Genomic DNA, 17318 nt, shown 5'->3' on the forward strand with positions numbered 1-17318 from the left:
TTCGGGAGTTTTAGCTTGAATTAAAAGTTGACGTTACTTGTCAATATGAAATTAATGAATGAATCCAAATATTCTTTTAGGACTGGAGGTAAGATGTGGAAACAGATAACTGGTCATTAGAGGTCATTAATTATACAAACATCAATTATAAACTACTTTATTGAACATCTGTTATATGATAGGCTTTGTTCTAATTCAAGTGTAGCACTGAAGTTAGGGAAAGGCAGTTTTAGTGGATCTTTAGAAAGGGGTGGGAATAAAGAGTAAATGTGGCTATTTACCACTTAAGCAGTTCCTGTCATAGAGACTAAAAAAAAACTGTTGTCACTTAGAATTAAAATTCTGTTGGCTTTTGTTAATTCATAGAAAGCTAACTTGATTTCCTAAAGGTCTGCATATAGTATTACATTTGACCTTTGTGTTTATACTTAGGCACTCGCAAGGGATTAGTTATAGAAGTCTCTCTTGTTTACAGTGCCAGCATCTTTAAAAAAACCAAGTAGGGGACTTCCCTGGTGGTCCAATGGTTAAGACTCCGTACTCCCAGTGTAGGGGGCACGGGTTCGATCCCTGGTCAGGGAACTAGATCCGCGTACTGCAACTAAAGATCCTGCATGCTGCAACTAAGACCTGGTGCAGCCAAATAAATTAAAAAAAAACACTAAGTAGAACCTACACATTGATCCTAGCTTTGTAAATTCTGTTGTGAAGATGGGAGAACATTTCCTTCAAAAGTTATGAAAATTTGCAGACTAGGCAGTATATTTTGAAAAAAATGATTTAGTTTCCTTATTTTTCAATTGTTAATTTCTTTTGCTTGATTAGATCCCTAACTCTGAAACACACACCAAATGTATTTTGGCTGTTTGCCAAAAATAAAGCTGTATTCTTTGGCTGCTGATCTTCAGCATTCCAGTTAATAACTATGAGGCTATGTACTTGATAAGTGTGATTTGATGTTTTCTGTTTGGCTTTTTTGGTCTGTTTTTAAAATAATTAATTAACTAATTTGGCTGCGTTGGGTCTTAGTTGGGGCACGTGGGATCTTTTGTTGCATCATGCAAGCTTCTCTCTGATTGAAGTGCGAGGGCTCAGTTTTGGCACGAGGGCTCTCTAGTTGTATGTGGGCTCTAACGCGAGAGGGCTCAGAAGTTGTGGTGGGCGGGCTTAGTTGCCCTGCAGCGACATGTGGGATCTTAGTTCCCCAACCAGGGATCGAACCCATGTCCCCTGCATTGGAAGGTGGATTCTTAACCACTGGACCACCAGGGGAGTCCCTGTCCGTTTTTTTGATATTAGAATTGCATTAAAACATTGTAGATTGCAAATTATTCCGAGTACTGTATAGTACCTTTCCATGTGACTGTTTACATCTAATGGTGATTTGTTCTCATTGTAACCGATATCATGCTAAATATAGTGTTGTGGTTATAGTAAGATTAGGGTTGCTCATACTGGATAATGCTTTTGCTAAGAATATGTCAAACTGAACGTGAGCCTATATAAATCTTTATCCCTTTACCAGTGAAAGGATCATTATGTATATAAAGGAACTGAGTGTTGCTGGCTCTTTTCTGACTTGGTTGGGGAGGTAAGCTATGAAGCAATTAAGAAGGTAGTTTGAATGTCACATGAATTGTGTAGATGATTTCACAGAAGAGGTGGGTATTTCATCTGAGCTGAGAAGGATGGAGAGACTTAAATGGGCAGATTAACTAGGTAGATAAGCTAGATTTTAAGTAGAGTAGAAGTTCCCATGCTGCTTTGGTTCGCAACATGCTTAATGTCAGGAGTTTTTTCATGACACCCTAGGCCTAAAGAAATAACTCAGAATTCTTGTTTATTTAGTAGTATAGTTCTAAGAACCTAATAAGTATTTATGTTCTAAAAACTTAATAGCCTATTAAACAAATATTGGACATTGAAAGAAAAAACTCAGTCATTATTTCATTCTTAACCACCATTATTTACTAATGTAATGTCTGCGGAATCAGATTGGATGCTCCCACCTTTATTTTTCTACACAGTAAACTTAGATTGTGCTTTAGTGGATTGTATGTGAGCTGTCCTTTAGGAGATCTTAATATTGAACAACAAAATGTCTTGCTTTTTTAAATGACTGTGTTCTTGTGGATCAGGTTTGTGAAGTTAGAACTGAGGCATACAGTGCTAGCTATTTGGGAGATGTACAGAAGACTTTCTTAAGTTAGTGATGAGTCCAGAAATAGCCAGGTCACTTAAAAGAGGTAAAAAACTTCATTTTTTAAACTGACTTCTATATACTTAAAATGTATGATCAACTTTTTTTGTGCACATGGCATACAGAAGTACTAACTGATACTGGAAAAAAAAATTGTTTTGATGGATGAAGGTATTTGATAACTATCAGTAGTTCTTTAATAAGTATAATAGCATTCACTGTAAGCATGTTTAAAAATTGTTTGCTCTTTTTGGGTAATCAACCATTTCACAGTGTTGGCATTGTGAAGGAAGGGTAGGGTGTTTAGACTCACCATATTTGCTGGTGAAAAGAACAATATTTTATAAAATCAGTGTACTATATGTAGTTCTGCCTTCTAATATTATTCCTGATAAATGCAAACTGTTTTAGCTTTGTTCTTTTTCTGTTCATTACTATTGTCATTAAAAAATTATTCTACCGATAGGGGCTTTAAACAAAAATAGGTTATGTGGTAGGAAAGTGTGTAAGTACTTCTAGTCATTGTCTCTTTCAGAAGTCTTGATCCATTATAACTTTGAAGAAATTACCAGACACAAACCTGTTTGTGTAGGCACTTTAATATGGGTAGCTTTTCTTTAACAGAGACACATATGTCACTTGACTGGATTGTAGTGGGTTAATCTAAAAACAGTGGTAGGGCTTCCCTGGTGGCGCAGTGCTTAGGAATCTGCCTGCCAATGCAGGGAACATGGGTTCAAGCCCTGGTCCAGGAAGATCCCACATGCCGTGGAGCAACTAAGCCTGTGCGCCACAACTACTGAGCCTGCGCTCTAGAGCCCATGAGCCACAACTACTGATGCCCACGTGCCTAGAGCCCGTGCTCCGCAACAAGAGAAGCCACCGCAATGAGAAGCCCGTGCACTGCAACGAAGAGTAGCCCCTGCTCGCCGCAACTAGAGAAAGCCCGTGTGCACCAACAAAGACCCAATGCAGTCAAAATTTAAAAAAATAAATAAATAAAATAAAAACAGTGGTAAACAGAAAATTTATGAAAACGTTAAACATTTTATTTTAGCTTAAAACCTATACATTCATTCGTCAATCTATTAATGTAGGACAAACCCATTTCCTTGAATATCGGCCCTTTGGAGTTCCATTACTTAGTAAAATGTCTAGTTCTAAAGGTGGGATCTAAACCTCAAACACTTGCAAAATACACAGGTGTTGCTTTTCTAGAATTTAAGAGAGTTCAGTCTTTTGGAATTCTGGAATTCCAGACACCTTTCACTCTTCTGTAGTTATCTCATACATTTGATAGCTTTTGTGTGTATGATTTATCTTTTTCAAGCTTTTCTGGAGCATACAACTTAGGATACATACGTACAACTCTCTTTTCTGTTCTAAAAGTTGATCATCATGTCACATATTATGTTGACCCAACTGGCAGGGACAAAAGTGTAATTATACTACAGTATGTTTGTAGAGTAAGGGTGGTTTTCCCAAGGATTCATTCATTAGGTGGAGGTTAGTTAAGAGTGTAGCGTACGGTGCTTTGTGACTGCCTGGAGGGGTGGGATAGGGAGGGTGGGAGGGAGACGCAAAAGGGAGGGGATATGGAAACATATGTATATGTATAACTGATTAAATTTGTTATAAAGCAAAAAAAAAAAAGTGTAGCGTAGAGTTCTACTGTATTGAATACTTATCAAGTGCCAGGCAGTTGGTGCAGTTAGGTGTTTTATATACATTGTTGTGTTTAATTTAAACAATAGCTACCATATTCTCATTTTTCAAATGGAGCCTTAGAGAAGTTGAACTTGTTCAAGGTTGAACACCAGTAAGAAAGCAGGGACTTGATCAAAGTTTGTCTTGCAACAAGGATGCGTTCTTAACCACTGTATGTCTACTGTATGTATTGTTATTCCTCTCCATCCTCATTCTTCATCTCCATATAGTTATGTGTAAGTATTTGTGAAGCAGTAAATCTGATTACTAAGAATTAACAGTGCCTGTCATTTATACTGAATACTCTTTGAAGCAGATACCAAGAATTTCTTCGGGTCATGCTGAGGCAAATTTTGGATCCTCTAAAAACATAGTTTTGATTTACATGCATATTTAATCATGCCAGGATAAAGCCGATACTTTGAAAGGTAACCAAAACCCTAACAGTATTGGAAAAGCACTGTGTAACTAGGATTTTCAGAACAGATTAATTCAGAGTTTATAGTAGGGCTGGTTCAAGACGTATGGCTGCTGATTTCATTTATATTTATCTTGGAGGCTGTTGTAGAACAATAAACATAAAATTGCCTCTTTTTGGTCGGGGGTACGTGGGCCTCTCACTGTTGTGGCCTCTCCCATTGCGGAGCACAGGCTCCGGACGCGCAGGCTCAGCAGCCATGGCTCACAGGCCCAGCCGCTCCGTGGCATGCGGGATCCTCCTGGACCGGGGCACGAACCTGTGTCCCCTGCATCGGCAGGTGGACTCTCAACCACTGCGCCACCAGGGAAGCCCGCCTCATTCTTTTTAATGGCTGCATAGTTTAATTCTTCTGATGGACACTCAAATTTACAGTTTTTGTTACTAAAATTGGTTGCTGCCCTAGGTACTCCCTTACAATCTTGTACACACATTTTTTCACACATGTGTACAGGTGAGTATATCTGTGAAATGAGTTTCTTAAAAATGAAACTGGTTGGATCAAAGGGTGTGTTTGAATTTATTAGCTGTGGCCAGATTTCCCTTCACAGAGATTTTATTTACTCAGACCAGTAAGGGATGAGCAAATGAGCGTCAGTTTCCATGCCCTTGCCAATACTTTGTTGTAGAACTTTTTTTTTTAATCTTTGTCAGTACTGTAAATGAATAGAATCTCATTATGGTTTTAATTTGCATTTCTTTTGTATGAAATTGAGCATCTTTACATGTATTTATGGGCCATTTGTATTTCTTTTCGGAATCTGAGATGCTTTTTTCATCTTATCAGGAGTATTGCTACCTGGTTGACAGTCGTTTGTAAGGTGCTATTTTAAAATGTATGCTTTAAACAACAAGGTCCTACTGTATAACACAGAGAACTATATTCAATATTCAATGATAAACCATAATGGAAAAGAATATATATTTAAAAAGTATGTATATGTATAACTGAATCACTTTGCTGTACAGCAGAAACTAACATAACATTGTAAATTAACTATACTTCAATTTAAAAAATCATGAGTGGAAAAAATAAAATGCATGCCAATCACAGAGAAGGTAAATTTGAAAAATATACGGTATTATAGAATTGATGAAATTTGGTAACTTTCTATTCTTTGTCCTGTGGTTGGTCGGCCTTTTTCTTACTGAGTTGTATGAGCTTTTAGCAGTTGACATTCTGGATACGAGTTGCAGTTTTTGCCTAGTTTGCCATTTGTTTCCTTGCCTTGTTTATGACATTTCATGCCTTGCAGAAACACGAATTTTATATGTTTAACCACTTTTTAATATTGGATTTTACATCACACCCTGGCCAAGGTTGTTTTAAATAATCCTTCATGTATTCTGTATTCTAGTATGTTTTTGTCTTAAACATCTTTGATCAGTCTGGAATTGGGGGGGTGGCGCTGAGGCAGGGAGTCTTTTATTACCCCCCCACACCCCCCGAGAACACTGTTACCGAGGATTACTTACCCATACAGTCAGGTATTTTTCTTCATTCCTACATGGGGGCTTTCTCTGGTTGCGGTGAGTTGGGGCTACTCTGTTGTGGCGCGCGGGTTTCTCATTGTGGTGGCTTGTTGTGGAGCACAGGCTCTAGGGCACGTGGGCTTCAGTAGTTGTGGCGCACGGGCTTAGTTGCTCCACGGCATGTGGGATCCTCCCGGACCAGGGCTCGAACCCGTGTCCCCTTATTGTCAGGCAGACTCTCAACCACTGTGCCACCAGGGAAGCCCCAGTCAGTTTTTCATCACTCATAACTTGAGCATTACTTGTTGACATTCATTAAAGTTATGAATAATACATAGTTTATTATTAAAAACTTTTTAAATTTCTGGTGTTCATTTTGCAAAGCATTTATCACCTTTCTGTGGATCTATTTTCCCTTTATGACTTTTCTTTGAATCAGACTACTTGAGATGTTTCAAAAATTATAAATATATGTAAAGAAAACTATAACCAAATAACACGTTTGCAGTACATTTTTTAAGTTTTATTTTAATAGTGCCAAAGACTTTTTTTTTTCTTTTGGCCATGCCACGCGGCTTGCGGTATCTTAGTCCCCAACCGGGGATTGAACCTGGGCCCCCTGCATTGGAAGCTTGGAGTCCTAACCACTGGACCACCAGAGAATACCCTGCCTCTTGTTTAACTTGATTAATTTAGACTAGTGCTTTCCACAAGTTAGCAAGCATCAAAATCATACGAAAGCTTGTTAGAACACAGATTGCTATGCCTCACCTTCAGAATTTTTGATTAAGTAGGCCTGAGGTGAGGCCAGTTCTGTATTTCTAACCAGTTCCCAGGTGATGCTGATGACTTTTTAAGCTAGTCTTTGTCCTGAGACAGTTAAAAAAACACTGTGGAGAATAGGGTATCCAGTAAAATGTAGAATTTGGCCGTCCTGTGCAGTTTTTGTTTACTAGTCCATTACTGAAACTTCAAAATAATGTAATTAAAATTTATTATTGTGACCTCCTATTTTTATGACTCACCCCTTAGTCTGGGTTAAGTATTTTATCACTACTATGAAAGGTAGTAAAACTTGACCTAACTAAAAGAAAATGGTTAGGGTTTTAATAGGACCACCAGTACCTACCTGGTTCTCCCTTTTTTGTGCTCTGTTTCAGGTTACTTTGTTTTTTTTAGCAAAGGGTTTCATACATCTAGCAGTACAGCAAATCACCAGGTAGCTTTTTTATTTATTTATCTGGGACTTTGAGGAGAGTGTGTTAGTGTAGGAGGGGCCTGGGATTGGGAATCAGTACACTGATACCTAGTCTTAGTAAGCTATTTAACTGGTTTTGAGACCTTGGAAAAGTTAACTGCTAGTACTCAGTTTTCTTCACTGGGAAAGCAGCAAATTTGATTGTATCTTTGAGAGATTTTCCAACTTCAAAAATATCTTTTTTCCTGAAGCTCTCTCTGGTTGTACAAACAGCAAGCTTCCCATATTAGCTGGTGATGCAGGAGATAAGTAACTGTAACATCTCATAGAATTGGATCACCAGGTGATGATCTAATCAATATTGAACTGTTAGGAGTCCGTAGAATCTGGAAGTCAGAGGGTTCAGGTTTAGTTGACCATTTAACTTGGTAATAGGTAATACAAGTTGTTAATAAAAGAAGGCAAATAATAGTTCCATTAATTTAATTTATAATATTTATAAACTGCCATTTGTAACCTTTCCCCTCTTAGAAAAATATGAAAGAATGAGTATTTGGGTTAGCTCTCCTTTTGGATGCCTCGATAGTGTTTTGGTCGTCTTAAGTTTGAGGAATATGAGAAAAGATCAAAATAAAAGGGTGGTTTGTTTTTTTTTAAGGAGTTTTCAAGTGAAAGTTTGATACTTTAGTGGCTTTTTAATCACAATTTTAATATGTGAAATTAGAATGCATTTTACAGTCTATGAGGGTCTTATAAACAGGTGGAAGTTAGGTGGTTATCAGTGCTTGAACTTGATCTAGCTGTACAAGTTGTCACTTCAAATAAGTAATATGTATTGCTGTAACTACATATGTTGAGTTCATTTGTTAATTCAAGTATCTTCAAAATACTACACTAGGATTCCATGTTGAAATGAGTTGGCTTGCAAACTGAGCAGTAGAGTGTAAATTTGATAGTATTTAAGCAGATATTTGCTGTTCAAAGAGTGACCAGTTTGGATTTTTTGCCTTGCAAAGCAACAGACAAGAGCTTTGTTGAATCTAAGGAAATTATCCACAAGTAGATGAAACTGTATTAATGTTTTGCTACTGAGATAATGTGCAAAAGGACTGCCCAGCTCATGTCAGTAGTAACATCTGAAGGCAGGAGAAAGCATCACATGTCCTCAAAGAGATCAAAGATATTTCAGAGCATCTAGAGGATAGTGTAGCTGATTCATGTACCGTGGTGCACTGTGGTTAAGGCATTGAGTCATAGTTTAATTGGCTCTGTTTTTGCTTCATGGTCTTAATATAAAATAATCTTGCAGGTAATGCTGTGTTGATGCCAGGAGTGTGGTAGCTTCCTTTTTAAAATAGGACCAAAGAAGAAAGAAACGTAGCATATAAAGAGTAAAGATGGATTTCTTTGCCAAAAGTCTTAATTTACAGTTAAGTTCAGGTAAAATAAAGAGAAGACTTCATGTGGGTTGTATACTGTCATTTTGCTGAACTTGGTGCTCCAACAGATGGCCTTAGCTAAAAATATCAAGTTGGTCCGTGAAAGATTAGATTAGACTAATTTGTCAAAAATAGAGCCAGAATAGTGAAGTCATAAATGATGACATCAGATTTTTATACTGCTTTTAATTCTGTAAATAAAACCATGGATTTGTATTTTAACTGAATGACCTGTGACTTCAGCATTTGCAATTTGTCCAGGTGCCAAATGTAGGATAGCATTTCGTGTTAGTGACAGTAGCAGCCAGAATAGAATGGACAGGAGATGGCTGACCCATACAGCCATTCTGCAAACCACCCTTCTACTGAGTGCCTGAATTACGCATTAGCTGTCTTCTCTTGAGCCATCCCTAAGCCTAGTTTTCCTTTTTGCTTCATTGATACAGCTAATGCCATTTGCCTTTTCTCTTCCATATCTATTTATCAGCATTTCCATAGTGCTAATGCTGCTACTCATTCCATGAATATATTCCTTTTTATGACTCTTTACCATCATTTTATTGAATTGGATGGGGCTGGGGAAAGAAAGATGGTAGACTCGTGCTCTCTTAGTCCTTCTGAACCGGGAGTCTGTTAGCTTAAGTGGGGAGTTATTAGGATTTTAAAGAAATACAACATTTTAGTGCTGTAATGTGATAAAGCAACTTAAAATGGTTTCTTAGTTTTATTTGCAGGTTGAATATTTGTTTTAAATTTTATTTTGTTTTTAAGAAATTTATTTAAGTGACTAATTTTGCTTTGGCATTTGTGTGAAACCATGTGTTTGTTATATTCTATCATCAGATTTACCTTGTTTTCTCAATGCATTGCAGTATTACAGGCTCACTTGACAGGATCTGATAATGTATAACTTTGATATATTCACTGAAAAGTTTTTCTGGAAGCTTAATTTTGCAATTGATTATGAAACAATAGCACATTTGGTTTGAATAAGGGTTTAATTTTGACTTATCTGATGTCTTTGCTTTTCATATTTATGTCATGAAGTTTAGTTTTAAAATGCACTAAATGAACCTTAACTAACATGTTCTTTGTCAATATAGGTATATGACTGATGGGATGTTACTTCGTGAAGCTATGAATGATCCTCTCTTGGAGCGTTATGGTGTAATAATTCTTGATGAGGCTCATGAAAGGACATTGGCTACAGATATTCTCATGGGTGTTCTGAAGGAGGTTGTTAGACAGAGATCAGATTTAAAGGTGAATTCATTTATTTGTTTGGTTCTTTAAAAATACCTATATATGTATGTATATATAAAAAACAGGGAGCACATGATGATCACTCTGATCGACTACAAAAAATAATCACCTGTAAAAGAAGCAACCAATGAGAGTACCTGTAGTGGTTTATCCTTTCTTTCTAATTTACCTTGCTGTGTCTTTTAGACTTGAAGTATGTATTTTTGGTAATGCCTTTTTAAGCCAAATATTTTTGGTAATGTATTTTTAGTAATGTATTTTTTAGTAATGTATTTTTAGTAATATATTTTAGGAATGTATTTTTAAGCCAAATCTTTTGTTTCTAACCCACCTAGTTTTTTGTTTTGTTTTGTTTTAAATGATCTAATGGTGTTTTTAAGCCTTCTGCTCACCCTGACTTTATTAAGTACAGGGAACGCCTTCATTAAGGATCAAATCTTTGTCCTTGTCCCAACACAAACATGCTCATTATAACTCGTAACATTGGAGAGTGGAATAACTATACCCAGAATAAACCACTCCTTAGAAATGCCTTCCCTAAACCTAGGGTCTTGTGTGTGTTTGTTTGTTTTTCTGTCCATTATACCACTTAGACCCTGGCCAGTGTTACTTTGTTGATAAGGGCTTAAAACTGACTGAATATGCTAACTTTTTTGTCTCCCCAAGTTTATGAAGTTTCCCTTTTGCATTGTCTGTGTGTGTGTATGTGTGTACCATTCATTGGAACTTAGTATCGTGTGTTAGTGTATGTGTTACAGAGGGTTTGTATACTAGGCAGAAAGATTCTGGGTCTTAAGAAAAATTGATATTGAGTATGATTTGGCTTATAAATATTAAATGTATGCTTTTAAAGAATATACTTGAATAACTATATGAGTACTGTCATTATTGATTAAACCTTATGAGCTACTGAAATTTTTAGGTAGGAACTCAAAGTAAAAATTAAGAACTCTGTAGTGGAATGTTTAAGGGGGGAGCCTTCTATTTAAGTACGTTTTTAATGGGTCATATAATGTCATAATTTAAATAAAAGGAGGGTGACTACACAGTCATGCAACCCTGTACCTGAACAACCTTTTTTCACTGTGGCTTTTACAGCAGTATAGAAAGCCTCTGTTTTAGAAAATTTTCTGAAGAGCATATGCTTAATAAAGATGGTTTAGAAGAATGGAGAAATATTTTGTTTTGTTTTGTTTTTGCGCTTTCTTCCTGTTTTCCCCTATGTGCAAGGTTGTCATGTTTTGTTTTAATAACATAGCTGCAATCATACTACATATTTACGTTGTCTTTTACCAATCCCTTTTACATAACACGTAATTATATAAACTTTGGTTTTTAAGGTGTTGCTTCATGAACATGTATTCTAGTTTATTTATTGGATGCCAGGTTTATTCCTACTTTTTAAAAATGTAAATAGTTTACTATAGTATAGCTTTTCTGTATTTGATTTTTTTAATCACAATTTATTTAGGCATATTGACATATTTGGAGCAGTAAACATTACTCTTCTGTTTTTTACTTTAAAACCACGTAAGGATCTTTGAAGACAGCTTCACTTAATTTACTGTTTTCTTTTCAGGTTATAGTTATGAGCGCTACTCTAGATGCAGGAAAATTCCAGATTTACTTTGATAACTGTCCTCTCTTAACTATTCCTGGGCGTACACATCCTGTTGAGATCTTTTATACTCCCGAACCAGAGAGAGATTATCTTGAAGCAGCAATTCGAACCGTGATCCAGATTCATATGTGTGAAGAGGAGGAGGGAGATCTTCTACTTTTCTTAACTGGTCAAGAGGTATTGTCATTATTTGCTTCATTATTTATATTGTTTCTATTAGGCAACAACTTTAAGAACTTGGCATATATTAACCATATATTTCTTATGCCAGTATTTAAAGTTTTTCTTCAACCTGATTGTATATATATATGAAATAATTAACTCCTTTTATCTGTGTACTCTAGGAATACCCTTTTATACTATTAGTCTTTGTGTTCTGGTTAATTACCCTAAGAATATTAAATGCTTTTAGAATTTCAAGATTTAGCAGTTGTAGTCTCAACTTTGGAGAGACCTGGGTGGTGAGTAGTGTTGTGTTAATTTGCAGTTTTGCTGAGGTATGAATTTGAATCACAGGTAATGTGAAATCTGGTTATTATAGTCAGTAATTTAGTTTGTAAGTGAACTCAGGTAACTCAAGTGCCCATCTACCATCAAAACAAATGTGTGTGTTTTGTTTTTGTCTTCTTGCATGTGTTTACTGAGGATTGGAAGGAATCACTGAAATTCCTTAGTTAGAATTTACATCATTTTTAAGATAGGAATTTTATTCTCAGATGCAGCATTTTCTAAACTCATATCCAACAGGATGTTTACAGGTGTGCTGAAAAATTCTTGATGGCTAAATAAGCTCAGTGAAAGCTGTCTGGATAAAATAGTTTTAGAAAGCCTTTTTCTAGAGGTTTTCTTAAAGCTTGTCATTTGCTATAGTAGGCTTTGTGGATTTTCTAGAACTTGCTTCTCAAACTAATATATGTGCTGATCACTTAGAAAACTTGTAGATTCTGATTCAGTAGGTCAGGTAGGGCCTGAGATTCTATTCCTAGCAAGGTTCTAGAGCAGTGCTATTCCATTACAACTTTCTTCATATCTGGAAATGTTCTGTATCTGTGCTGTTCACTCACCTCCACTAGAATGTGAATTATGTTATTTGCGTTCAGTCTGCAGGGATGCTTGATATATAATATTTGATCAAATGCTGTTGCATTAAGAGCTATAAATGTTGAGTAATTTTTTTATCCTTGCATTTTTTCAGTATTTGTCCATATGATTTATTATTTCTGTCCCATTGGCCATAGTTTCTTTTCTGTAGAGCAGGGTTTTTCGACCATAGCACTGTTTATGTTGTAGGTTGATTAATTCTTTGCTGTGGGTACCCCATGCATTGTAGGATGTTTCTTAGTGTCTCTGGCCTTTACGCATTAGATGCAGTTACACTCCCCCAGTCTGTAGACATTGCCACATGTCCTCTGGGGGTGCAAAATCATTCACAGTAGAGAATCATACTTGTTCTTTTGGGAAGAAAGGTGGGTTGCAAATTCAGTTTTACAGATAGATCTCTGTACGTATTAGTCTTCCTTTGTATGCATTTTGAATGGAAGAATTTTTATATATATTTTGTAAGCAAGAGTACCAAATGCTTTTTAGATAGCATGTAAACAGTGTTTATCCTATAATGCAACGTTGAGGCTGTTGTATTCAATTTGTTCTTTTGTGTATGGTCTCTATAGTTTCTCACTTCCTCCAAAGTGCATAGCATGTTTTTTTAACGGCTATTCAAAATAGTCATTATGTTCAGATAGACAAGCATATTAGAATTCTATCAAAAATATCAGGTGGCCTTATGGAGACGACCTGAGATGCTTTTCTATGAGTTAAATTTCTGTGGTTGATACTTTGGCAGCTACCCCACAGCTGGGGAAAGGAAGGGAATAAGCCTCAAGGTTTTCAAATGTGTGTATCTTTCAGTAAAGTATTACTGTAATTAAACTAGGTTTACCTGTGTCCTGTTGCATTTTAAAGTTTCCTTTAGAAGACTAATGAAGTCTTGAAGAATGTAAAGACCTTTAAGGAGAAGGTAGCAATACTACTATTCCTCATGTCTGTGAACCTGTTATTTTTACTTGGTCAGTTCAGTGGTAGATTCTGGGAAATCAGTACTCCTGTCTCCATAAATTTGAATAGCATCCATAAATTTTAGCTATCTTGACATTTAAAAATGATGACCATGTTACCATTTTGACCACGTAAACAGTTGTGTTTCTATAGTCCCTTGAGTTAATTTAGGAGGGGAGAGACCAGTTTTTAATTGATGAAAGGTTGGAAAACATGTGAATTCTAGAATGTGTATTATTTTTTTGTTAATCCATTAAATCAAGTGTTCCTAGAAGAACTCCTTAGGAGCTGTGCTACTGAATTAGATAAGAATGATTATAATTGAAATATCAATTGTAGATGCTTAAAGTTGTTGAAACCTTCATTCTTTAAGCAGTACATTCTTTTATCTTTAATTTCACTGAGTCTTTTCCACATGCAGGAGTTGAGATTCATTAAATTAGTAGGGTCTAAATTAATTTACTAACATACATATTGATGCTTTTGGAGCTGAAAGTCTTTCCTGAGTTCAGAAACTCTTAAACTTTTGTCTCAGTTCTCAATCCATGACTAAGCAGAAGGTTGCATTGTGCTGATGAATGTTAATAAGCTTTGTGGTCTTCAGAACTGACAGTGTTGACTCTGGAAGTTTGGTTAAATTTAGGGAAAATTTTGTTGCCGAGTTTAAAAGCATAGTGTTTAGAACTTCATATAAAAACATAAATGGTGTGGCATTTTTGTTCCCCTCTTCTCTTTAGAGTAGTCTTTATATCCCGTGCAATAGTGATTTTGTTTTAGCTCCATACATGCTTAGCATATACTTTCAGTACTTCCAAGTAAAATAATCTTGTTAAAATTTCTGGAGTCTGCACATGCATGATTTGGGGCACTTTTAATTTTCTATATAAAATCTGGGATTTGGTGGGTTCGGACCATTTATTTTCCAGTCGAATATATAATAGAATTAACAAAATTGAAAATACTGGTGTCAGTTTTCCTATAAGATATGTAGTATATAAAATCTAGTTTTGGATTTACATTCAGTTTTTTTTGCGGGGGTGGGGAAGAGGTCTAATTTTGTATTTGTATACCAGCAGGGGGCATTCTAATCTAGGTACAGCATTTGAAAGCAGTTTTTTTGGTAAAAATATTTGTTTCATTTGTTATATTTTTTTCAGTGAATAGCAAACTTTCATTTTCGTTTGGAAACTTTAGATCTCAAAGGAAACTATTACATCAAATACTTAGTAGTAATTTTCTGTGTCAAAATTTTCAAGACCTTATCTGTTATTCAAGAAAACTGGTATGTTTGAAATTGATGGAAAAAAACCTTTTTTTTGTTGTTCTTAAGTATCCAAAATCTTTGTATTCTTTAACATGGAAACAGTTGCACTTTGATTTACAGTCATTTCAAGGAAAATTATTCTAGCTTGATTATAATATACAATAAATTAACCTGATAAATGTTTAAAAATCATTCTGTCTATTGAATAAAAGATAATTTGTCAATAAGGGTAACTTCTGGTTGAGATTATTGGACAAACTGCCAAATCATTTAGCATACTTCTGAGTTTAACTAAATCAAAGCTTCTGTAAAATTTAAAATTGGCTCCCTTCCCATTTTCAAGTCCCTTTGCCATCCTCTAGAGCCTCCCATCTACCTGTCGCTCACACACTCTCAGTATTCATTGTGTGTCCTCTCTTTAAAACTGGGTTTGAATGCAAATGTATTGGAATCGTTTTCTGTAGTAGGGAAATTTTTGAAGAGGCTCTAAGATATTTGGGTTAACCTAGTTCTTAAATATCTATGTTGATACTGTAGAGGTGTGTGTTCTCATTAAGCACAATGAAGCAAATCTTCCATATAATTGCATTAGTGATACGTGACATTAAAGCCTAATTGGCTTGTTTAAAATATCTAGCACATCAATTTCTTTTAGATTGTGAAAATTGAAAAGGTTATGAATGCAGTTAAATATTCCTGGGTGAGAAATTTCAATTTTAGTACAGTTTGTTGAGAATTAATTAGGATATCGAGTCTAAGAAAAAAGGGTGTGGAATGCCAATAAGGCAATTTTGTGTTTATTTGACTACAGAAATCAGTTTCTTGGATTATTTTTGGAAATCCCAGTGAAATTTGCTAAATTAATTTTGATTACTAAAATGAAAATAAGCTGCATAGAACTAGGATTATGATAAATACTTAAAATGTTTCAGTGTGTATTCATTTTATTTTCAAACTCAAACTTTTGTAGGAAATTGATGAAGCCTGTAAGAGAATAAAGCGTGAGGTTGATGACTTGGGCCCTGAAGTTGGTGACATTAAAATCATTCCACTGTACTCTACACTCCCACCTCAGCAGCAGCAACGCATTTTTGAGCCTCCGCCTCCAAAAAAGCAGAACGGAGCAATTGGAAGAAAGGTAGCATTGAAATGTTCTCTATAAACATTGCATTAATGCCGAAAGATTTGTCTGTGAGATATCAAACTATATTGAATTACAAAGGAGTAAGTTATGGGTGATTGTCATCTGAATTGTATGCTACAAAGTTACCTGTATTTCCAAAGTAAATAGAAAGAAATGTATTTGAGTAGAGTTTTGCATATCTTTTGACCTTAGAGTAAGAGCAGATACTGCTTCCCTCTCTCCCCAGAAGTTCCTCCTTAGCAAATGGAAGGTTGATTGGGGTGAGGAAGACAGCCAAATGTCTTCCTCCCCATTAAATCACTTGGCAAAAACTAAGTAGTTTTTTCTTCAGTGCCTTGGCTTCTGCCTAGAATTTTTGTCAAGACCTAACCAAATGTCATGTCTGTAGGTATGAAGTGTTGACTGCACAGATCTCTAATAACAGCAACACTAATCACACTGCGTAAATATTTGGATTTCTTGAGGGCAGGAACTGTGGATCCTTTTGGTGTGGATATCTGCCTGGCACAGGAAGGGAGCCAGGGATATTCCAGCCTTGTTTCTGGGTGCGCTGTGTTGTGGGGGAGTGTATAGGAAGGAGATCTGAGTTTGATACAGGCAGCTATGCTTTTATTTTTTAAGAGATGGAGATTCTGTTAGTTCCTTTGAAAATAAGATTGCATTGTTTGAAAAGGTTGGAAAACCACTAGAGTCAACTTGGCTTCTAAAAAGCCCAGCCATTTATTAGGCTATATAATAAGCTGCATGTGAATTTTGGTACTATTCTTGATCTGTTTTTAAAGTTTGCATATTTTAAAGTGGGTATAGTTGATTACCTTCATCACCTTGGGGAGATGATTGTCAGGGATTAAGCTTATTGTATACAGGGTATCTAGAACAGTCTAGGCCCTCGTGGCAACTGTTACACATTTCTTGAGTTTATTCATGTAGAAAAGTCTTAGGAAATATTACTCACTTATGACTTGTTGGTCAGTCAGATTTGGAATTTATTGCTTTCTTATGTCTGTATTCTAGCCTAACAGATGCACAATTTTTTTTTGCTGTATTTTTTCGATCTTTTTTCCCAACATTTTTGATGATTGTTGGAAAATTACAAATTATAAAGGTATTTAAATGTATCATGGTTAATTATCTCTTCACATGGCTGTGTAAAAGTTAAATGGACCAGATACATTTTTCAAATGGAAAGAACTTACTGAAAAGATAGGCAACACCAGCGTAGTGTGGTATATAAGTTAACAGGAGATTGATAGGGGAAAATATTAGGTTTTGAGTTTTTCATAGATCAACAAGAGTAGTGAATATGACTTTTAAAAAAAATAGTCTGATCATAGCTTCATTATGTTCAACATTACAATTATTTTTGTCATAGTGCTGTCTCTAGAATATGTTTTAAAATATTTTCTGTTTATGTTCATTCAGAACTTCGGGGGACAGTTTTAAGTGATAACTTTAGCATATAATTTTGAAGTTGAT

The 17318-nt window shown here is 35.6% G+C and overlaps 1 protein-coding gene across 1 annotated transcript in view; it reads left to right on the top strand.

Annotated features, from left to right (window-relative positions):
* DHX15 (DEAH-box helicase 15) overlaps positions 1–17318 on the top strand; it is a 52638-nt gene that overhangs the window by 14802 nt on the left and 20518 nt on the right. The window contains exons 4-6 of the mRNA XM_060103581.1: positions 9599–9758; positions 11338–11556; positions 15669–15836. Coding sequence (XP_059959564.1) covers positions 9599–9758; positions 11338–11556; positions 15669–15836 — 547 coding nt within the window. The remainder of the gene's footprint in view (positions 1–9598; positions 9759–11337; positions 11557–15668; positions 15837–17318) is intronic.

Source organism: Mesoplodon densirostris, chromosome 1, assembly GCF_025265405.1.
Source record: "Mesoplodon densirostris isolate mMesDen1 chromosome 1, mMesDen1 primary haplotype, whole genome shotgun sequence".
NCBI classification, from domain to species: domain Eukaryota; kingdom Metazoa; phylum Chordata; class Mammalia; order Artiodactyla; family Ziphiidae; genus Mesoplodon; species Mesoplodon densirostris.